At 42.3% G+C, this 21132-nt stretch overlaps 1 protein-coding gene across 1 annotated transcript; it reads right to left on the reverse strand.

The window, feature by feature from the left end:
• Positions 1–3533: 3533 nt before the first annotated feature.
• On the reverse strand, positions 3534–12148 carry LOC132599737 (uncharacterized). The gene is made up of 3 exons (XM_060312979.1): positions 11937–12148; positions 9827–11254; positions 3534–3886 (listed from the first exon to the last, which is right to left on the reverse strand). The coding sequence occupies exons 2-3, from the start codon at positions 11250–11252 to the stop codon at positions 3858–3860; spliced, it is 1455 nt and encodes a 484-aa protein (XP_060168962.1). The 5' UTR covers positions 11253–11254; positions 11937–12148; the 3' UTR covers positions 3534–3857.
• Positions 12149–21132: the final 8984 nt, after the last annotated feature.

Here is a 21132-nt window from a genome sequence, read left to right on the forward strand (position 1 = left end):
TCCAGCGGAGTTGGCGGGCTCCACTTGTTCTGGAGTGCTGCCGAGTCAGAGTATATGAGCTATGGTGTTTGTTCAATGTTAGAGACTTTGCAGACAGAGTCGTGAGTATAGAGTGTCAGCTTGGTAGACGGCTTCAACCGTCACAATGTTATTACGTTTCATGTCGCGGGTCCCATATGATGATAGACATTACTTATGAAAAAAAAAATATTGGAGGGCTTACCATGTATTTATTTCTTAATTGATACAAGAGTTTATCTATGTAATAAGAGTCAGCGGGTTCGCTCGGCTCCAGATATGGGGTCGGGTGCCCATCACACCCTAGTAAAGTCGTGGTGTGACAACTTGCTTTTATAGAGGCTTTGCTTGCCGGCACAACTGTGACAAAACTCAAAAGTCTAATCAGCGATAACTCTGTGAGGAGGATGCACTGGAGATGGCCCTTAGGTGTGATTGAAAAGGTGTTGGAGCCCTAAGATGGGCTGATAAATAATTTATTAAATTTGTGTTTTTTGGAGCCCAAATGTGGCATGTTCAACAATTTAAGTATATATTAGGTGTTTTTTGATGACATTATGTAATTTAAGTATATATTAGATGTTCAATACCTTTCTAAGATATTTTGTGCAAGTACTTAAATTGTGTTCAGTACATTATGTTCAGTAGTTTCAGTAGTTTCAAACAAGTCACAAAATCTAATAGCTGTTGAAGAAGTTGCAACAAGTTGCTAATCTGTTGCAATAGATGTGTCAGTTGTTGCAACAAGTTCATAATATGTTGCAACAAGTTGCTAATTTGTTGCAGCAGTTGTTGCAACAAATCTAACAGCTGTTGAAGAAGTTGCAACAAGTTGATAATTTGTTGCCACAAGTTTCTAATCTGTTGGAACAGATGGGTCAGTTGTTGCAACAAATCTAACAGCTATTGAAGAAGTTGCAACAAGTTGATAATATGTTGTAACAAGTTTCTAATCAATTGCAACAGATGCATTAGTTGTTGCAACAAATCTAACAGCTATTGAAGAAGTTGCAACAAGTTGATAATCTATTGCAATAGATGGGTCAGTTGTTGCAACAAATCTAATAGCTGTTGAAGAAGTTTCAATAAGTTAATTATCTGTTGCAACAAGTTGATAATCTGTTGCAACAGATGGGTCAGTTGTTGCAACAAATTGATAATCTTTTGCAACAAGTGGCTTATTTGTTGCAACAAATGGCTCAGCTGTTTAAAGAATACACTTAGTTGATCATATGTCTTGACTCAGAATACCATCAAATTGGTTAGATACATATACTGAACAATAAATATCATTGGCTTTCTTTGTTTAGATCTAAATATGGGTGAATCAAGTAGTTCTCATCAAATTACTCTAACGATCGCTCGATTTGGAAAGAATACACTTAGTTGATCATATGTCCCGACTCAGAATACCATCAAATTGGTTAGGTAGATATACTGAACAATAAATATCATTGGTTTTCTTTGTTTAGATCTAAATATGGATGAATCAAGTAGTTCTCATCAAATTACTCCAACGATCGCTCGCTCGATTTGGGAAGAATACATTTAGTTGATCATATGTCCCGACTCAGAATACCATCAAATTGGTTAGGTACATATACTGAACAATAAATATCATTAGTTTTCTTTGTTTAGATCTAAATATGGGTGAATCAAGTGGTTCTCATCAAATTACTCCAACGATCGCTCGATTTGGGAAGAATACAATTAGTTGATCATATGTCCCGACTCAGAATACCATCAAATTTGTTAGGTACATATACTGAACAATAAATATCATTGGTTTTCTTTGTTTAGATCTAAATATGGGTGAATCAAGTAGGTCTCATCAAATTACTCTAACGATAGATCGATTTGGGAAAAATAGACTTAGTTGATCATATGTCCTGACTCAGAATACCATCAAATTGGTTAGATACATACACTAAACAATAAATATCATTGATTTTCTTTGTTTAGATCTAAATATGGGTGAATTAAGTAGTTCTCATCAAATTACTCCAACGATCGTTCGATTTGGGAAGAATACACTTAGTTGATCATATGTCCTGACTCAATATACATCAAATTGATTAGGTACATATACTGAACATAAATATCATTAGTTTCCTTTGTTTATCACTAAATATGGTTGAATCCGGTAGTTCTCATCAAATTACTCCAACGATCGCTCAATTTTGGAAGAAAATACTTAGAATTACCCATCTAATCAATGAAAATACAGTCTAATCCATTAAGGATGTAAGTAGATAAATATATTGATCACTAAATATCATTGAATCCCTTTGTTTAACACTAAATATCATTGATTCACTTTGTTGATCACTAAATATATGTGACTCATATTATAGCTGTTGCAGCAATTGCATAATCTGTTACAGCAATTGCATAATCTGTTTCAGCAATTGCATATTCAGTTGCAGCAGGTAACATAGCTATTGAACAAGTCATATCACTTGTTGGATAAAACACAAGAAGTTAAGGAGTTTCTGTAACAACTCATTCCATTTATTGTAAAAACTCAAAACACCATATTACTTGCTGTAACAAGTCATGTCGCTTGTTGGAAAACCAAGTTAAGTAACTTAGCTGCTGCAACAAGTTCGATTATTGGTTTGGAAAATCCCAACAAGTTACAGAGCTATTGCAATAGATTTATTACTTGGTGGAAACTATTTAAAAATAGCAAAACCACAGAACATACATTGGTGATTTGAGCAAGATCAACATATCACTAACACACACAACAGAATTTTCCATTATGAGAAAGAACAACATAAAAATGTCATAAAATCCAATTTCACAAACACCAACAATAGTAATTATTATTACAAGACATTGCAAGATTAACAACTATGGACCAATTCAGTTTGGACATGTAGTTTTTTTTATGGCCAGCTGTTTTAAATATGGAGCATTTATTTTTCCTCGTTTCAAACGATTCCCCGATTCCACGCCTCCTCTTTGTCCATATTCTTCCCGGTTTGCTCGGATCAACATGTGAAAGAGGTATTTCTCTCTCTAAAATCTCCATAGGAACCTCCCAAGATTCTTCAAAAGGCACGAGATTCATTTCCTCACAGTATGCAATTATTTAATGCTCCACCCTATAATATAGAGATGAGTAGTCATAAATCCGCCTTCCAAAGTCTTCACCATATTGGACTTGAAGCACTGCCATAGCATGTGGACAAGGTATTTTGTCCAAGTCAAAGACTCTACAAGTACAAGATCTTCTTTGCAGATCAACTGCTACAACTAAACCGTGACCGATGACGCTGAACTTGTAATTGGCAATTTGTGTCACGACCCAGCCCCGTGGGCCGCGACTGGCGCCCTACTTGGGCACCCAGACCTGGTTACATATTCCAGTTACATACAAACGATTAGCCAAAGCCAGTAAGGCTACATAAACAGACTTGGACCATTTCCAGGAAAATTTCGGCAGAGTTTCCTCTGTTTTACGGACTACCCAGTATATCCTGCACGCAGAAAATACCAACAAAAGCCACTCAGGGCTAACAGGACAATATATATACATATATCAAACGCGGACTGGCCGCCTCGGCGTATAGAATCGCCTAATCAAAACATGCGGACTGGCCGCCTCAGTATATGAGAATCGCACAACGACATGTTCACATAACCATACCTAAGGACCATAACCCACAACCCTGTCCACAGACCTCTAACAGACCGACAGAATCATATGGCGGGACAGGGCCCCGCCGTACCCAAACAGCCAAATATACAAAATATATACAGCAACAGATGTCTATACCAGAAGTGGACTCCGGATCAAGTAGGAGTACTCCGAGATAGCAGAAAAGTGGAGCCTACAATGGGGGATCACCAATGTCTGTACCTGCGGGCATAAAACGCAGCCCCCGCAGAAAAGGGGGTCAGTACGAAATATGTACTGAGTATGTAAAGCACGGAGTACAGAAATATGGATCAAAACTGATAGCAAACCAGACAGTAAAGTGGAGTATAAACCGGTACATCAAAATCAGTGTCAAAATCACATATATATACGCAATGCAAATGAAATCATGCAAACGTTACAGAACGTGGTCGCCACTCCGACGCAGGCGCCACACACAGCATAACACCAGAAGGTTTCAAATCTCCGTACATCCCCGAACACAAACATAATCATAGGTGAGCGTATTGCATCACGAGCCATATCACAGCATAACTCCAAACGGTCCTGGCCCTATGGCGAAGCCTCGGGAACCGTAGCACAGCATACGACCGAATTATCACAAAGCGCACGAATCAAAACCGGCCCGGGAACCGGTGAACGAAGTCATAACAAGGCACGAGCGGAGTCGTGAGCGGACAATGCAAATCATATTTCAAAATAGTCTTTCAAAACATGATAGTCTCATAAATTATTTCATAATACAAAATAATCGCATACTTAGTCAATATAAAGTTCCATTTCACGAAACATTTCCAAGGTAGTACGTATAGCTCAAAACGTAACTTAACATATCGTAACATTCAAAATACATCCCGTAGGAGGAAGTTCCAAAATCGAAAGTGCTATTCCAAACGTTATTCAAAAGGACAGCCCAATGAGACACATAGGGCGTCTCGGGGTTAGCGGGCCCACCTCGAGTCAAGTGAGGTGACGAACATATTTTTTTTGAACATTTATATGCCAGGGGTCATACATAATCATTACTAGGTTACCCGACCACATTTCGATAGGTTGGAGGCGAATGGTGGCATTCTAGCCAAAATAGAGCCCTTAGGCTTCAATTGAATTGAATGAATAGTAACTTTTCTGTGGATCGGGTTTCGAGGAACAAAAATGATCCGGAGGGTCTCATATTCGACTAACATACTAGGATATGCCAAATGAAGGAGTGGGAAGCTTTACATACCTCACAGACGTCGTAAGCCCTTCCAAAAGTCCAGTCCCGTTTCGTCAAAAATCTGCAAATGGTCAAAGTTACCAATTGAGATTCTTAGGCTTAAAATTTCCATTAACTTGATTTTTGTCTACCGAAATTTCGGCAGCATTTCCCCTATAAATCTAACACCCCCGAGACTTAGCTCGGCTCAAAATACACCAACTACAACAACCCAAACGTCACAGCAACGCAACTACAATTTAAAGCATTCTAGTTTCAAGATTCTACCTTAATACACAAGTCGACAATTTTCATTCAAATTTCACAATTTCTAAACTTATGTCTACATTATGGTATTCATTCACTCACTTAAAATTATTCAATCACATTCCAACTACAATCCAAGCCATACACCAAAAATTGCTCCAAGACCCACAACTTCCCCATAACCATCGAAACTCACAACAAACGTTCTAACTTGTGTCATTTCATTCCGAATTCATTAATATCAACCATAAATCATATTTAAAGCCTTTAGCATCAAAGATATACAATGATATACACAGTTATACCGAAGGTATACACTTTCCGATAACGTCCAAAACCATTTCCCAACGCCACTTTAGTTCATCAATCGATTATTTATGACATAAAAGTCACGACGACGCATTAAGCAGACTAAGCAAGATCAATTCACATTTATTTCCTCTTCTTAAGGGCACACGGCCACCACACCAATCACACACACACACACGACTTCATACACACCATCAAACAACGGAATTCTCGTCTATTACCAATCCTTAACACATTTATGTCAATTCCATAACATTAAAAGGGCCAAATTCTTACCTTTCCTTGAAATTTCAATTCGCCGCACACGTCGCTCTTTCGCCAAACCAATTATATCAAGTTGGAGAGCGTCTCGAACTTACTACGAATATGAGAGAAACAAGATTTTTAGATTAAACACAAGGCAAGAAAAAAAAAATTGAAGGAGGGGAAAGGGGTTCGGCCGAGAGGGAGTATTATGATTTCTTGGAAATTTTGATCTTGTTTTCTAGAAAATCCCAAGCATTTGCATCATATATATCCACTTAATAGTCATGTGCATAGCACATGACATAAACTAATGGATTTGGGCTTTGCCATGGCCGGCCCTCACTTGATTTTTGGGCCTTGTTTTTGCATTGAATTATCTTGGGCCCAATTCTTAAAATGCCCCGTTTTGAAATTCCCGAAACTAATTTACGGAGTTCCAAATTTATCCTTGGCCCTTCCCGAGGTTTTAGCATTTAAAGATTCCACAACCAACATAGCCATATTCACAAAAATTAAATTAGGTCCTTCTAACACCCGAGTCATAATTATTTCACGATTTTTAATTATACGGAAACGCGGGATATAACATTCTCCCCCCCTTAAGAACATTCGTCCCCGAATGTTAAACAATTCTTACGAAGGCTCACAAACATAACGGGAAAACCATCTTTATATAGCACAAATGGTCCATCCGTTCATTAATATAACAAATTCAAAAGTTTACATTACAAGAGGCGTAGGGAATAAATGGGGGTATTTCTTCTTCATCTCATCCTCCGCCTCCCAAGTCATCTCCTCCCGATTATTGTTGCGCCACAGGACTTTGACAGAAGGCACTTCCTTAGTGCGCAACCTCCTCACCTGACGATCCAGGATAGCTACAGGCTGCTCGTCATAAGACAATTGCTCCGTCACCTGAAGATCATCTACTGGGAATATCCTGGAAGGATCACCAATACATTTCCGCAGCATAGACACATGAAATACCGGGTGTACGGCCTCCAAGTCGGATGGTAAGTCTAGCTCATAGGCGACCTCGCCTATCTTTCGAATAATCTGATACGGCCCAATGTACCGGGGGCTCAACTTACCCTTCCTACCGAACCTCATAACACCCTTCATGGGCGATACCTTCAGGAATACCCAGTCGCCAATCTGGAACTCTAACGGTCGACGTCGTCTATCTGCATAAGCTTTCTGTCGACTCTGAGCAGCCAATAGTCGTTCCCGAATAAGTTTTACCTTATCTACAGCTTCCTGGATCACATCAGGCCCAATCAGCTTAGTCTCGCCGACGTCAAACCAGCCAATGGGAGACCTGCATCTCCTGCCATAGAGGGCCTCGTACGGAGCCATCTGAATACTGGAATGATAACTGTTATTATAAGCGAACTCAATAAGCGGCAAATGATCATCCCAGCTGCCCCTGAAATCAATAACGCAGGCCCGTAACATATCCTCGAGCGTCTGAATAGTGCGCTCGGCCTGCCCGTCGGACTGAGGGTGAAAAGCTGTACTAAGACTCACCTGAGTCCCTAGTCCCTCCTGAAATGACCTCCAGAAATTTGCTGTAAACTGGGTACCTCGGTCAGTAATAATAGATATAGGGACTCCGTGAAGTCTGACTATCTCTCTGATATATAATCTGGCATAGTCCTCAGCCGAATAAGTAGTCCGAACCGGGAGGAAATGGGCCGATTTCGTCAGCCTGTCAACAATAACCCAAATAGAATCATACCTGCGTGGAGTACGCGGTAACCCAACGACGAAATCCATATTAATCAACTCCCATTTCCAGGCTGGAATTTCCATCTCCTGTAACAATCCACCGGGCTTCTGATGCTCGATCTTAACTTGCTGGCAGTTCGGGCACTGACTAACAAACTCAGCAATATCTTTCTTCATGCCGTCCCACCAATACAAACACCTGAGGTCCCGATACATTTTAGTGGAACCAGGATGAACAGAATACCGTGCATTATGGGCCTCGCCCATAATCTGCCGCCGTAAGCCCGCAACGTCCGGTACACAGAATCTGCCGTCATATAATAATACTCCGTCAGGCGAGATCTCAAACTGAGTCTTGGCTCTATTAAGAGCCACATCTCTGTACTGAATCAAAAGAGGATCCTCAAATTGGCGCTGCTTTACCTCCTGAATAATAGATGACTCGGCAACTGGACGGACAGAAATCCCAGAATCTCCAGAATCTGCCAAACGAACTCCAAGGCTGGCCAGCTGATGAATTTCACGAACCAAGTCTTTCTTACCAGACGGTACATCAGCCAAGCTGCCCATAGACTTGCGGCTAAGCGCATCTGCTACTACATTGGCTTTCCCCGGATGGTACAGAATATCAACGTCGTAATCCTTTAGTAGCTCCAACCATCTCCGCTGCCGTAAATTTAGCTCCTTCTGCTTAAAAATATACTGGAGACTCTTATGGTCCGTATAGATATCAACATGGACCCCATATAAATAATGCCGCCAAATCTTCAAAGCATGAATCACTGCGGCCAACTCAAGGTCATGAGTGGGATAGTTCCTCTCGTGCGGTCTGAGCTGCCGGGAAGCATAGGCTATGACTCGACCGTGCTGCATCAATACACAACCTACCCCAATACCAGAGGCGTCACAATAAACAACATACCCATCAGATCCCTCTGGAAGAGCCAAAACTGGAGCTGTAATCAATTTTTCTTTCAGCATCTGAAAGCTGCGCTCACAGGCATCTGTCCACTGGAACTTTGCTGCTTTCTGGGTGAGCCTCGTCAGTGGTGCTGCAATAGAAGAAAAATCCTCCACGAACCTGCGATAATACCCAGCCAATCCCAGAAAACTGCGCACCTCTGTCGGTGTAGTAGGCCTGGGCCAATTCTGTACAGCCTCTATCTTCTGCGTATCGACCCGAATACCATCTGCGCTGACAATATGGCCCAAGAATGCCACAGAAGTTAACCAGAATTCACATTTGGAGAATTTAGCGTATAACTGCTGTTGACGGAGAATACCAAGCACCGTCCTCAGATGATCTGAATGCTCCTCGGCTGATCGCGAGTAAATCAGAATGTCATCAATAAACACAATAACGAACATATCCAGAAAAGGCCGAAATACCCGATTCATCAGATCCATAAATACCGCTGGAGCATTAGTCAGCCCGAAAGACATAACTCTGAACTCATAATGCCCGTACCGGGTCCTGAAAGCAGTCTTCGGGATATCTGACTCCCGCACTCGCACCTGATGATAGCCTGAGCGCAAATCTATCTTTGAAAAATGTCTGGCTCCCTGCAACTGATCAAACAAATCATCGATCCGGGGAAGGGGATATTTATTCTTTATAGTCACCTTATTTAGCTGCCGGTAATCAATACACATCCGCAGTGACCCATCTTTCTTTCTGACAAACAATACCGGTGCTCCCCAGGGTGATGTGCTGGGTCTAATAAAGCCCTTATCCAGCAAATCTTTCAGCTGCTCTTTCAACTCCTTCAACTCGGCTGGTGCCATCCTGTACGGAGGAATAGATATAGGCTGCGTATCCGGCATCAACTCTATAGCGAAATCGATCTCCCGCTCAGGCGGAAGGACAGGAAGCTCGTCAGGAAAAACATCTGGAAACTCACTGACGACCGGAACAGACTGAAGGGTAGGTACCTCAGCTGCAGTATCGTGCACACGAACCAAATGATAGATATACCCCTTCTGGATCATCTTCTTAGCCTTGAGGTATGAAATAAACTTACCCCTCGGCGATGCTGTAGATCCGAACCACTCTATAACTGGTTCCCCTGGAAACTGAAAACGGACTACCTTTTTCTGGCAGTCAACATTAGCATAACAGGAAGCTAACCAGTCCATACCCATAATAACATCAAACTCGAGCATGTCTAACTCTACCAAATCAGCCTTAGTGCTACGATCATATATAGTCACAGGACAATCCCTATAAACCTGCCTCGCTATAACATAATCCCCAACTGGCGTAGCTACCTCAAATGGCTCTATAGGCTCAGACACTACTCCAATTTTACTAGCTACGAGCGGGGAAATATATGATAAAGTAGAACCAGGGTCAATCAATGCATATACAGATCTGGAGAAAACCAGCAATGTACCTGTGACGACGTTTGGCGAAGCCTCCTGATCCTGGCGGCTGGCCAAAGCATATATGCGGTTCGAAGGACCGCTAGAACCTGCAACGCCACCGCGGCCTCGACCGCGTCCCGCCGATGTCGGCACACCTCGCCCTGCAGGGCGTGCAACAGATGGAGCAGATGATGAACCGGCGGCTGACCCTGTCGGCTGAGCCACACTACCGGAACCGCTGGCCAACGGACAATCTCTCATAAAATGGCCCTGACCGCCGCACGTAAAACAAGCTCCTGTAGCTCGATAACACTCCCCTGGATGAGACTTCCCGCAATGAGAACAACGGGGCCTAGGTGGTCTGGGCTGGCTGGGGCCTCTGGACACCTGTGGACCTGCCGCTCTGGAGCCCTGACCGGCCCCAGACGGTCCCGCACTATCAAATCTCCGACCGCCTGACTGAGTACTCTGGCCGGGTGGAGGTAGCTGTCTACCTGACTGCCGCTGCTGAGGCTGTCCGCCTCGAGAATCCCCGGAATAACCTGCGAACCTAGCCCTCTTGGGCGGCCTCCTGTCACGATCTCTAGTGGACTGATCTGCTCGGTACCTGTCCTCCATCCCCTGAGCATACGCCTGTAATCTGGCGATATCCATATCTGTCCGTGATGCCATCGACATACAGGACTCAACTAAGTAACGGTCCAGCCCGATCACATATCGGTGCATCCGGTCAGCCATCTCTGCCACTATAGCCGGAGCATATCGGGCCAGTGAATCAAACTCCAGGTTATACTCACGAACACTCCGGCCCCTCTGTCGAATCTGCAAAAACCTGTCCACTCTCGCCCTCCGCAACTCTGGAGGCAAAAAGTGGCTGAGAAAAGCAGCCTCAAACTCGTCCCAAGTGGCTGGGGAAGCACCCCGGCCTCTAGCTAGCTCCCAAGACTCGTACCAGTGAGCAGCAACATCCCGTAGCCTGTGCGAAGCCAGCTCAACAGACTCGGTCTCTGAAGCCCTGACCAAATCTACTGAGCGTCGCATCCCCCTAATAAAGTCATGAGGGTCCTCGTCGGGCTTAGACCCGGAAAACTCTGGAGGGCCACATAATAAGAACTCCCGAACCCTCAGGCTGTCCCGCCTGCCATCATCATCATCCCTCCGGCCGTGTCTCTGAGCCTGTCCCGCTACCAGGGTAGTCAGTAACTGCACAGCCTCTGTCAATGTCCTGTCATCCGCCCCTGACTGAGGAGCTGGAGCTGCGGGCGCTGGAGTCGCTGGAGCTGCTGAGGGACCTGCTCCAGGCTCTGCCGGTGGTGTAATGGATCCCTCTGACTGAAGTGTAATACCGGGCATAGTCTGAGCTCGAGCTCGGGTAACGGTGACTCTCGGTGCCCGACTAGTCTCTGCCACTTTCGCCTTGCCCTTCTGGGCCGCCGTTGCCTTTTTCGGAGGCATCACTGCAAACATAACAACGAATTAGATCAGAATCACCCTAATAGCACAGCTCTATCGCACGATCTAAGATTTCGAATGAAAGTAACATCCTAAATGTCCTGTAGCCTCCCGTTTATAGATGTGGTGCACAACACACCGATAAACAAGACTCTACTAGACACGATCTGTGGACACTCCGAGGACAAACCGCTCTGATACCACTTTTGTCACGACCCAGCCCCGTGGGCCGCGACTGGCGCCCTACTTGGGCACCCAGACCTGGTTACATATTCCAGTTACATACAAACGATTAGCCAAAGCCAGTAAGGCTACATAAACAGACTTGGACCATTTCCAGGAAAATTTCGGCAGAGTTTCCTCTGTTTTACGGACTACCCAGTATATCCTGCACGCAGAAAATACCAACAAAAGCCACTCAGGGCTAACAGGACAATATATATACATATATCAAACGCGGACTGGCCGCCTCGGCGTATAGAATCGCCTAATCAAAACATGCGGACTGGCCGCCTCAGTATATGAGAATCGCACAACGACATGTTCACATAACCATACCTAAGGACCATAACCCACAACCCTGTCCACAGACCTCTAACAGACCGACAGAATCATATGGCGGGACAGGGCCCCGCCGTACCCAAACAGCCAAATATACAAAATATATACAGCAACAGATGTCTATACCAGAAGTGGACTCCGGATCAAGTAGGAGTACTCCGAGATAGCAGAAAAGTGGAGCCTACAATGGGGGATCACCAATGTCTGTACCTGCGGGCATAAAACGCAGCCCCCGCAGAAAAGGGGGTCAGTACGAAATATGTACTGAGTATGTAAAGCACGGAGTACAGAAATATGGATCAAAACTGATAGCAAACCAGACAGTAAAGTGGAGTATAAACCGGTACATCAAAATCAGTGTCAAAATCACATATATATACGCAATGCAAATGAAATCATGCAAACGTTACAGAACGTGGTCGCCACTCCGACGCAGGCGCCACACACAGCATAACACCAGAAGGTTTCAAATCTCCGTACATCCCCGAACACAAACATAATCATAGGTGAGCGTATTGCATCACGAGCCATATCACAGCATAACTCCAAACGGTCCTGGCCCTATGGCGAAGCCTCGGGAACCGTAGCACAGCATACGACCGAATTATCACAAAGCGCACGAATCAAAACCGGCCCGGGAACCGGTGAACGAAGTCATAACAAGGCACGAGCGGAGTCGTGAGCGGACAATGCAAATCATATTTCAAAATAGTCTTTCAAAACATGATAGTCTCATAAATTATTTCATAATACAAAATAATCGCATACTTAGTCAATATAAAGTTCCATTTCACGAAACATTTCCAAGGTAGTACGTATAGCTCAAAACGTAACTTAACATATCGTAACATTCAAAATACATCCCGTAGGAGGAAGTTCCAAAATCGAAAGTGCTATTCCAAACGTTATTCAAAAGGACAGCCCAATGAGACACATAGGGCGTCTCGGGGTTAGCGGGCCCACCTCGAGTCAAGTGAGGTGACGAACATATTTTTTTTGAACATTTATATGCCAGGGGTCATACATAATCATTACTAGGTTACCCGACCACATTTCGATAGGTTGGAGGCGAATGGTGGCATTCTAGCCAAAATAGAGCCCTTAGGCTTCAATTGAATTGAATGAATAGTAACTTTTCTGTGGATCGGGTTTCGAGGAACAAAAATGATCCGGAGGGTCTCATATTCGACTAACATACTAGGATATGCCAAATGAAGGAGTGGGAAGCTTTACATACCTCACAGACGTCGTAAGCCCTTCCAAAAGTCCAGTCCCGTTTCGTCAAAAATCTGCAAATGGTCAAAGTTACCAATTGAGATTCTTAGGCTTAAAATTTCCATTAACTTGATTTTTGTCTACCGAAATTTCGGCAGCATTTCCCCTATAAATCTAACACCCCCGAGACTTAGCTCGGCTCAAAATACACCAACTACAACAACCCAAACGTCACAGCAACGCAACTACAATTTAAAGCATTCTAGTTTCAAGATTCTACCTTAATACACAAGTCGACAATTTTCATTCAAATTTCACAATTTCTAAACTTATGTCTACATTATGGTATTCATTCACTCACTTAAAATTATTCAATCACATTCCAACTACAATCCAAGCCATACACCAAAAATTGCTCCAAGACCCACAACTTCCCCATAACCATCGAAACTCACAACAAACGTTCTAACTTGTGTCATTTCATTCCGAATTCATTAATATCAACCATAAATCATATTTAAAGCCTTTAGCATCAAAGATATACAATGATATACACAGTTATACCGAAGGTATACACTTTCCGATAACGTCCAAAACCATTTCCCAACGCCACTTTAGTTCATCAATCGATTATTTATGACATAAAAGTCACGACGACGCATTAAGCAGACTAAGCAAGATCAATTCACATTTATTTCCTCTTCTTAAGGGCACACGGCCACCACACCAATCACACACACACACACGGCTTCATACACACCATCAAACAACGGAATTCTCGTCTATTACCAATCCTTAACACATTTATGTCAATTCCATAACATTAAAAGGGCCAAATTCTTACCTTTCCTTGAAATTTCAATTCGCCGCACACGTCGCTCTTTCGCCAAACCAATTATATCAAGTTGGAGAGCGTCTCGAACTTACTACGAATATGAGAGAAACAAGATTTTTAGATTAAACACAAGGCAAGAAAAAAAAAATTTGAAGGAGGGGAAAGGGGTTCGGCCGAGAGGGAGTATTATGATTTCTTGGAAATTTTGATCTTGTTTTCTAGAAAATCCCAAGCATTTGCATCATATATATCCACTTAATAGTCATGTGCATAGCACATGACATAAACTAATGGATTTGGGCTTTGCCATGGCCGGCCCTCACTTGATTTTTGGGCCTTGTTTTTGCATTGAATTATCTTGGGCCCAATTCTTAAAATGCCCCGTTTTGAAATTCCCGAAACTAATTTACGGAGTTCCAAATTTATCCTTGGCCCTTCCCGAGGTTTTAGCATTTAAAGATTCCACAACCAACATAGCCATATTCACAAAAATTAAATTAGGTCCTTCTAACACCCGAGTCATAATTATTTCACGATTTTTAATTATACGGAAACGCGGGATATAACAATTTGATGGGCCAATAACTTATTCCCCAAGTTGACAAATTTTGATTTTTTTTTCCATTGAGGGAACAAAGATGGTTGGTGAGTCGATGAACTCCATACGGCTCTCATGAAATTTCTCAGGAAACCTCCTGTTTATGGAATCAAATAGAGCAGTAATGGAAAATTCTCTTTCAACATTGAACATTGAGTTCACCGACTCAGCAGCATTTGTCGTCATAAAATTATACTTGAGAAAACCAACATATTAGTTGTTACACCTCGTAGTTTCGTCCGTTGAGATTCGCTAGGTGTTAGTTGTTCTAATCGTGGAAATTGGAGTTATCTTTTAGGATATATGAGATTATATGTTCTATTATGGTTTTGGAGGGTTTAAGCTCATGAAATAAGCTACGGAAGGATTTGAGAACAAGCAAATTAAGGAATTGAGTTTGTCGGAACTTTGGGAAAAGTTGGCAAACTTTTTGGATAGGATTTTGGTCAAACTTGGGAGGGGTATATATCTCCTAGAATATGAGGAGTTTTGGTATGTTTCTTTTATCCAAATTGAATTTCATTGAGTCTAGTTTCCAACACAACAAACCGTTCGTCAATGTGACATCGGAGTAAAAAGTTATGGGTGTTTTAAGACAGACTATCCGAGCAAAACATTTTTACGGACCAGTTTGACAGACCGCAGAATTTTTTCTGCGGTCCGTCAAATTGCACCTTCCCATCATAAAACAGTCACAGTGAGCCTTGTTTGGCTAGGCAGTTCGACGGCCCGTAGGAATTTTGACGGCCCGTCAAAGTGGGCGCATGATTGCCCGACGGGATTTTAAGTTACGCTTTATATATTTCATTTCACTTCATCTGGGCATTTTACTTTCTCAAATTAGATCCAAGAGCTCTCCAAAAACCCTCCCTTCAACACCATAAACTAATCCAAGCCAAAATCCAAGGGAGATTAAAGATCAAGAGGCAAGAATCAAGATATCTATATGTTAGAAGTCTTGCTAGGGTTAAGTAAACTTTAAGAATTCTTTGGGTATTGAAGCTAGGGTTTCCATATAAGTTGATAGCTTGCTCCAAAGCTCATTCTTGTGAGATAAAAGGTTAGTTTTCATGCTTATTTCATTTTATCAATAATGCTTAGTTGTTGAACAACTTGGGTAGAAGGAGAAAGTAGAAGATGAGTTCTAAATGTAGTTTTCATGATGTTTTTGAGTAGTAAGCTAACTTGAGTCATGATTCTTAGTATGATATGGATATAATCTCGTTATAGAAGGTAATAATAATGATGAGGACGCGTTGCATGAAAATGTGCTAAGGGTTGGTTTGAAGTTGTTAGTATAAGCTGAATATGAGAATGAATTTCGAGGACTTAATGGAATGCGATTACTTGATTATGATATTTTGGATGTTATTATGGATGTTTGGGAGTTGTTTTGTAATATGGTGGAAGTCTATTAAATAGGGAAAATGCTGCCCAATTTTCGTTAACTCATGAATTATTCTAGTTTGAAATTAAGAGTATCTTTAAGGCTTAACCACGGTATGAATCCTTCTAAATGTAGATTTTCAAGCTGCGACGGTAAACTTTAAGTAGTTAAGAAGACAAAAAGGTATGTAAGGCTAACCCTTCTTTCTTAAGGCATGATCCCATTGATGTACACCTTCATATGAAATCCCTAGTATCTTCCATGATGATTTCATTCCTAGAATCACTAAAGCTCATGATCTTGATATTCTCACGATACCATTGGTCCCATCCTATGATAGTTGATCCCCTAAGGAAGGATATAATGAAAATGATGATGATGATGATGATGATGTTGAGGACATGTATGTACTCCTATGTATATATATATTTATATATTAAAGTATGACTACTAAGAACACCGAGCTTATATGGACGGGTATGATATCTATCGGGCGCACACCATTGTAGTTGGGTAGCATAACACTGAGCCTTGGTAGGGCCAGGTATGTATAACACCGAGTCCTGTCAAGGCCGGTATGTCAGACACCGAACCTCTATGGTCGGATATGGTACTACTATATAAGTAAGCATTAGAAATGGAAGGTTCCTATTAGAAAAAGGGTAAGAAAACATGATGATTATCACAAGAGGTACAAATGGATCTACCATCCTATGACTCATCTGTCTTATGTTATTTCTTATGCTTCTATTATGTTATTGATTATGCTTTACATACTCAGTACATTTTTCGTACAAACGTCCTTTTTGTTTGTGGACGCTACGTCATGCCCGCAGGTGGACAGGGAGATAGACTTGATCCTTAGACTACTTATCTAGAGATTGCTTAGAGGAGCTCCATTTGATCCGGAGCCGCAGTTGTGGGTACTATTATTTTGTGTATATATATGGGCACGACGGGGCCCTGTCCCGTCCTTATGATGATATTCATACTCTTCTTTGAGGCTCGTAGATTGTCACGTATAGTATATGTCTTTTGCCTTGTCGGCTTTTGTATATGTGTATGGTCCTAGTTGTTGACGTTGATATATAAAAGTGTTTTAGGCGTTGGAATTGGTATTGTTGAGGCATAGAATTGTTAATAGGCCACGTGGCTCACCTAGATATGAATGTGAATGTACGATGACAGGTGCCCGGCGGGTTAGCTCCGGGTGCCTATCATGGCCCTCCGGTTGGGTCGTAACAAAAGTGGTATCAGAGCAGTTTGATCCTAGGTGTGTCTACGAGCCGTGTCCAGTAGAGTCTTATTTATAGGTATGTTGCGCGCCACACTTTTAAAGATGAGGCTACGTGCATTTTTAGAATTGAATGACCTTCTTTCTTCATAGATTGTGCAATAGAGCTATGGTATAAGGATTTTGTTTTTCTTGACCGTGTGTTATGTATTTCAGAAATGCCTGTAAAGAGAAAGACTACAACAGCCCAAAAAGGCTAGAAAGTGACAAAAAAGCGAGCTGAAAGAGTACCGTCAACGGTTATAAGGGAAGGTGAGTCCCAGAATAAGGTTCAATCTCAGTCCTCTCACTCCTTGCCTATTTCTGAGGAGCGTGAGAGAGCCTCAGCCCCAGCTCCAGCACCCTCAGCTCCCCGACCAGAGGTTTTGGACCAGGAGATAAAAGAGGCCATTCAATTATTGACTCAATTGGTTGCCGCTCAAGCCTAACGGCAAGGTATGGGTCATGGTAATAGGGCGGTTAGTGTAAGAGCCCGTGATTTTATTGGCTTGAACCCTCCGGAGTCCTTCGGGTCAAAGCCGGATGAGGACCCTCAAAACTTTATTGATGGAATGTTGAGGACACTTCGGTTAATGCATGCTTCAGACGTTGAATCGGTTGAGTTAGCATCATATAAATTGCGGGATGTAGCGGTTCATTGGTATACAGTTTGGTTGTCTTCTAGGGGTGTTAATGCACCTCCCCGGTATGGCAAGAATTTGTTGATGCTTTCCTACGACATTACTTGCCCCCAGAAGTTCGTTGGGCTAGAGCCGACAAGTTCTTGAATCTTAGGCAAGGAAGCATGAGTGCCTTAGAGTATAGTCTCCGCTTCAATTCTTTGGCTAGGTATGATCCGGCCATGGTAGCGGATATGGGTGATCGAGTGCATCGATTTGTGAGTGGCTTAGGGCCATATTTCATGGATAAGTGTTTGACTGTGTCCCTTCAGGACAATATGGATATTTCTCGCATTCAAGCTCATGCCCAGAATTTCGAGGAAAGCCGACAACCGCAAAGAGGTGAGCGTGAGCTTGACAGAGGTTATCACACGAGGGCTAGATCTTCGGGTCCGATTGGTGAGTTTAGAAGAGGGTGAAGACAGTAGTTTTCTGGGCATTCAGGCCATTCCATGACTAGTGCGCCTCCACGATTTACGTACTAGATATTTGATAAATCTACTCACTCCGGGCTGAGTTATAGTTTTAGAGCTTCAGGTTCTCATTGCAGAGGCGACTCGAGTCAGGCAAGGCCACCCATGCCACGATGTTCTCAGTTCGGGAAATTACATTGGGGCTAGTGTCAATTAGGGTGAGATGTTGCCATACATGTGGTCAGCTAGGCTATATCATGCGTGACTGCCCCTCGATGGTGGTAGGGGTAGGATCCGGCCTTCAGGGTCAGCAGTCGGGTCTTCATCATCTATACGCCCTCCGGGACAAGGTTTTCAAACACCAGTTAGTCGCGATAGAGGTAGAGGAGGAGCTCCCAGTTCTAGTGGTCCCCAGCATCGTATTTATAATTTGGCTGGATGGCAGGATCTTGAGTCCTCCCCTGACGTTGTTACAGGTATATTATCGGTATTTTCTCTTGATGTATATGCATTGATAGATCCGGGCTCTACATTTTCATATGTTACTCCATATATTGATGGTCGATTTGGGGTCAACCAGGAGTCAATCAAACCTTTCGAGGTACCGACACCCGTTGGTGAACCGGTAATAGCTAGCTGAGTATATAAAAATTGTGTAGTTGTGATTTGTGATCATCGTACTATGGTTGATTTACATGAGTTGAAAATGGTGGACTTCAATGTTATTATGGGCATGGATTGGTTGGCTTCTTGCTATGCCAATGTTGATTATAGAACGAAAATGGTTCGCTTCCAGTTTCCAGGAGAACCAGTTTTGGAATGGAAAGGAAATATAGCATCCCCGAGAGGTAGGTTTATTTTCTGTCTCAAGGTGAGGAAAATGATTGTTAAAGGTTTTATTTATTATTTAGTTTGGGTTCATGATATAGAAGCCGAATCGCCGACTCTTCAGTCTGTCCCCATGGTGAATGAGTTTCCGAATGAGATTCCAGGTCATACCCCACAGTAGGAGATTGACTTTGCTATTGATGTGCTACCGGATACTAAACCCATATCTATTCCTCTTTATAGAATGACTCCCTCAGAGTTAAAAGAGTTGAAGGAGAAATTGAAGGACTTGCTTAAAAAAGGATTTATTAGGCCTAGTTCATCCTCGTGAAGCACCCGTGTTGTTTGTGAGGAAGAAAGATGGCTCCTTGCGAATGTGCATTGACTACAGGCAACTGAACAAGGTGACGATCAAGAATAAATATCCGTTCCCAAGGATTGATGACTTATTTGATCAATTGCAAGGTGCCAAATGGTTTTCAAAGATAGACATGAGATCCAAGTATCATTAAGTGAGAGTTAGGGAGGAAGATATTCCTGAAATAGCCTTCAGAACCAGATATGGCCATTTCGAGTTCTGGGTAATGTCGTTCGGGCTAACTAGTGCACCGACAGTGTTCATGGACTTGATGAACAATGTGTTCAGGACTTTCCTAGATTTATTTGTGATTGTGTTCATCGACGATATCCTGGTATATTCTTGGTCCGAGGCAGAACATACGGATCATCTACGCACCGTTGTTAGAGTTCTTCAGACTCGAGAGTTATTTGCAAAATTTTCAAAATGCGAGTTTTGGTTGAATTCAGTGACCTTTTTGGGGCATGTTATTTCAGCCGATGGTATTCGGGTGGATACCCAAAATATTGAAGCCGTGAAGACTTGGCCAAGGCCTACGACACCTACGGAGGTTCGTAGTTTTCTGGGCTTAGCAGGTTACTACAGAAGATTTGTAGAAGGCTTTTCTTCTGTTTCTGCATCATTGACAAAGGTAACTCAGAAATCAGCTAAATTTCAATGGACAGATGCTTGTGAACGTAGTTTTTGAGAGTTAAAATAATAGATTAACTTCGGCCCCAGTCCTAACACTTATAACAGACTGTCTGAGCAGAAAATTTCTGCGGACCATTTGACGGCCCGCAGGTATTTTGACGCCCCGCAGAAAATTCTGCGGTCCGTCAAATTGACACAGCCCAACGTCAAATGGTCACAGTGACCCATATTTGACTGGGCAGTTCTACGGACCATTTTGACGGTCCGTAGGAATTTTGACGGCCCGTCAAAATTGGCGCAGGATTGCCCGACGGGATTTTAAGTTCTGCTTTATATAATTTAGTCCACTTCATTTTGACATTTCATCTTATAAAATCAGATCCAAAAGCTCTCTAAAAACCCTCTCTTCCACTCTATAAACTAATCCAAGCCAAAATCCAAGAGAGATTAATTATCAATAACCAAGAATCAAGATACCGATGTGCTAGAGGTCTTGCTAGGGTTAATAAGCTCCAAGAATTCTTTGGATATTGAAGCTAGGGTTTTTCTTCAAGTGGAGTATTGCTATCCAAAACTCATTCCTACACTACCAAAGGTAAGTTTTATGATCAATTCATGTTATTTAGAGTATTGAGGGGTTGAAAGACCTAGATTAGTGAAGGAAATAGAAAATAGGTTACAAATATGAAAATAGTGACATTTGTGAGTTGTAGCTTAATATGAATCATGATTCTTCGTATGTTACGAGTGTAGTTATGTTATAAATGATATCAAGAACATAGGAGAAACATTATATGGGGGTGAAGGTAATGTTGTATTATGACCATGGTTATGGATGACCTTGAAATGGAATTGGGGAAATTGAATAATGTATGGTTGATGAAGGTTGTTGATTATGAGATTATGAATGTTATTATTGATGTTGGGAGTTGTTATATGATATGGGGAAAGTAGTATAAACAAAGGAAATGTTGCCCAATTTTCCCTAGAAATATTAACACGTTCTTATAGTCGATTAGCTAACATTCATGCGACTTCTCTTGAAGGTAGAAATGTGGCATTGAAGGAGAACAAGCAAGCGATAGATTAGTTAAATGGAAAA

Source organism: Lycium barbarum, chromosome 6 (genome assembly GCF_019175385.1).
Source record: "Lycium barbarum isolate Lr01 chromosome 6, ASM1917538v2, whole genome shotgun sequence".
NCBI lineage: Eukaryota > Viridiplantae > Streptophyta > Magnoliopsida > Solanales > Solanaceae > Lycium > Lycium barbarum.

Coding starts and splice junctions, on each gene's coding strand:
- LOC132599737 (XM_060312979.1), bottom strand. CDS start 11,252: ATGCCTCCGAAAAAGGCAACGGCGGCCCAGAAGGGCAAGGCGAAAGTG. Junction 3,887..9,826: donor TTCGCCAAACGTCGTCACAG/GTACATTGCTGG, acceptor TTATGCCCGCAG/GTACAGACATTGGTGATCCC.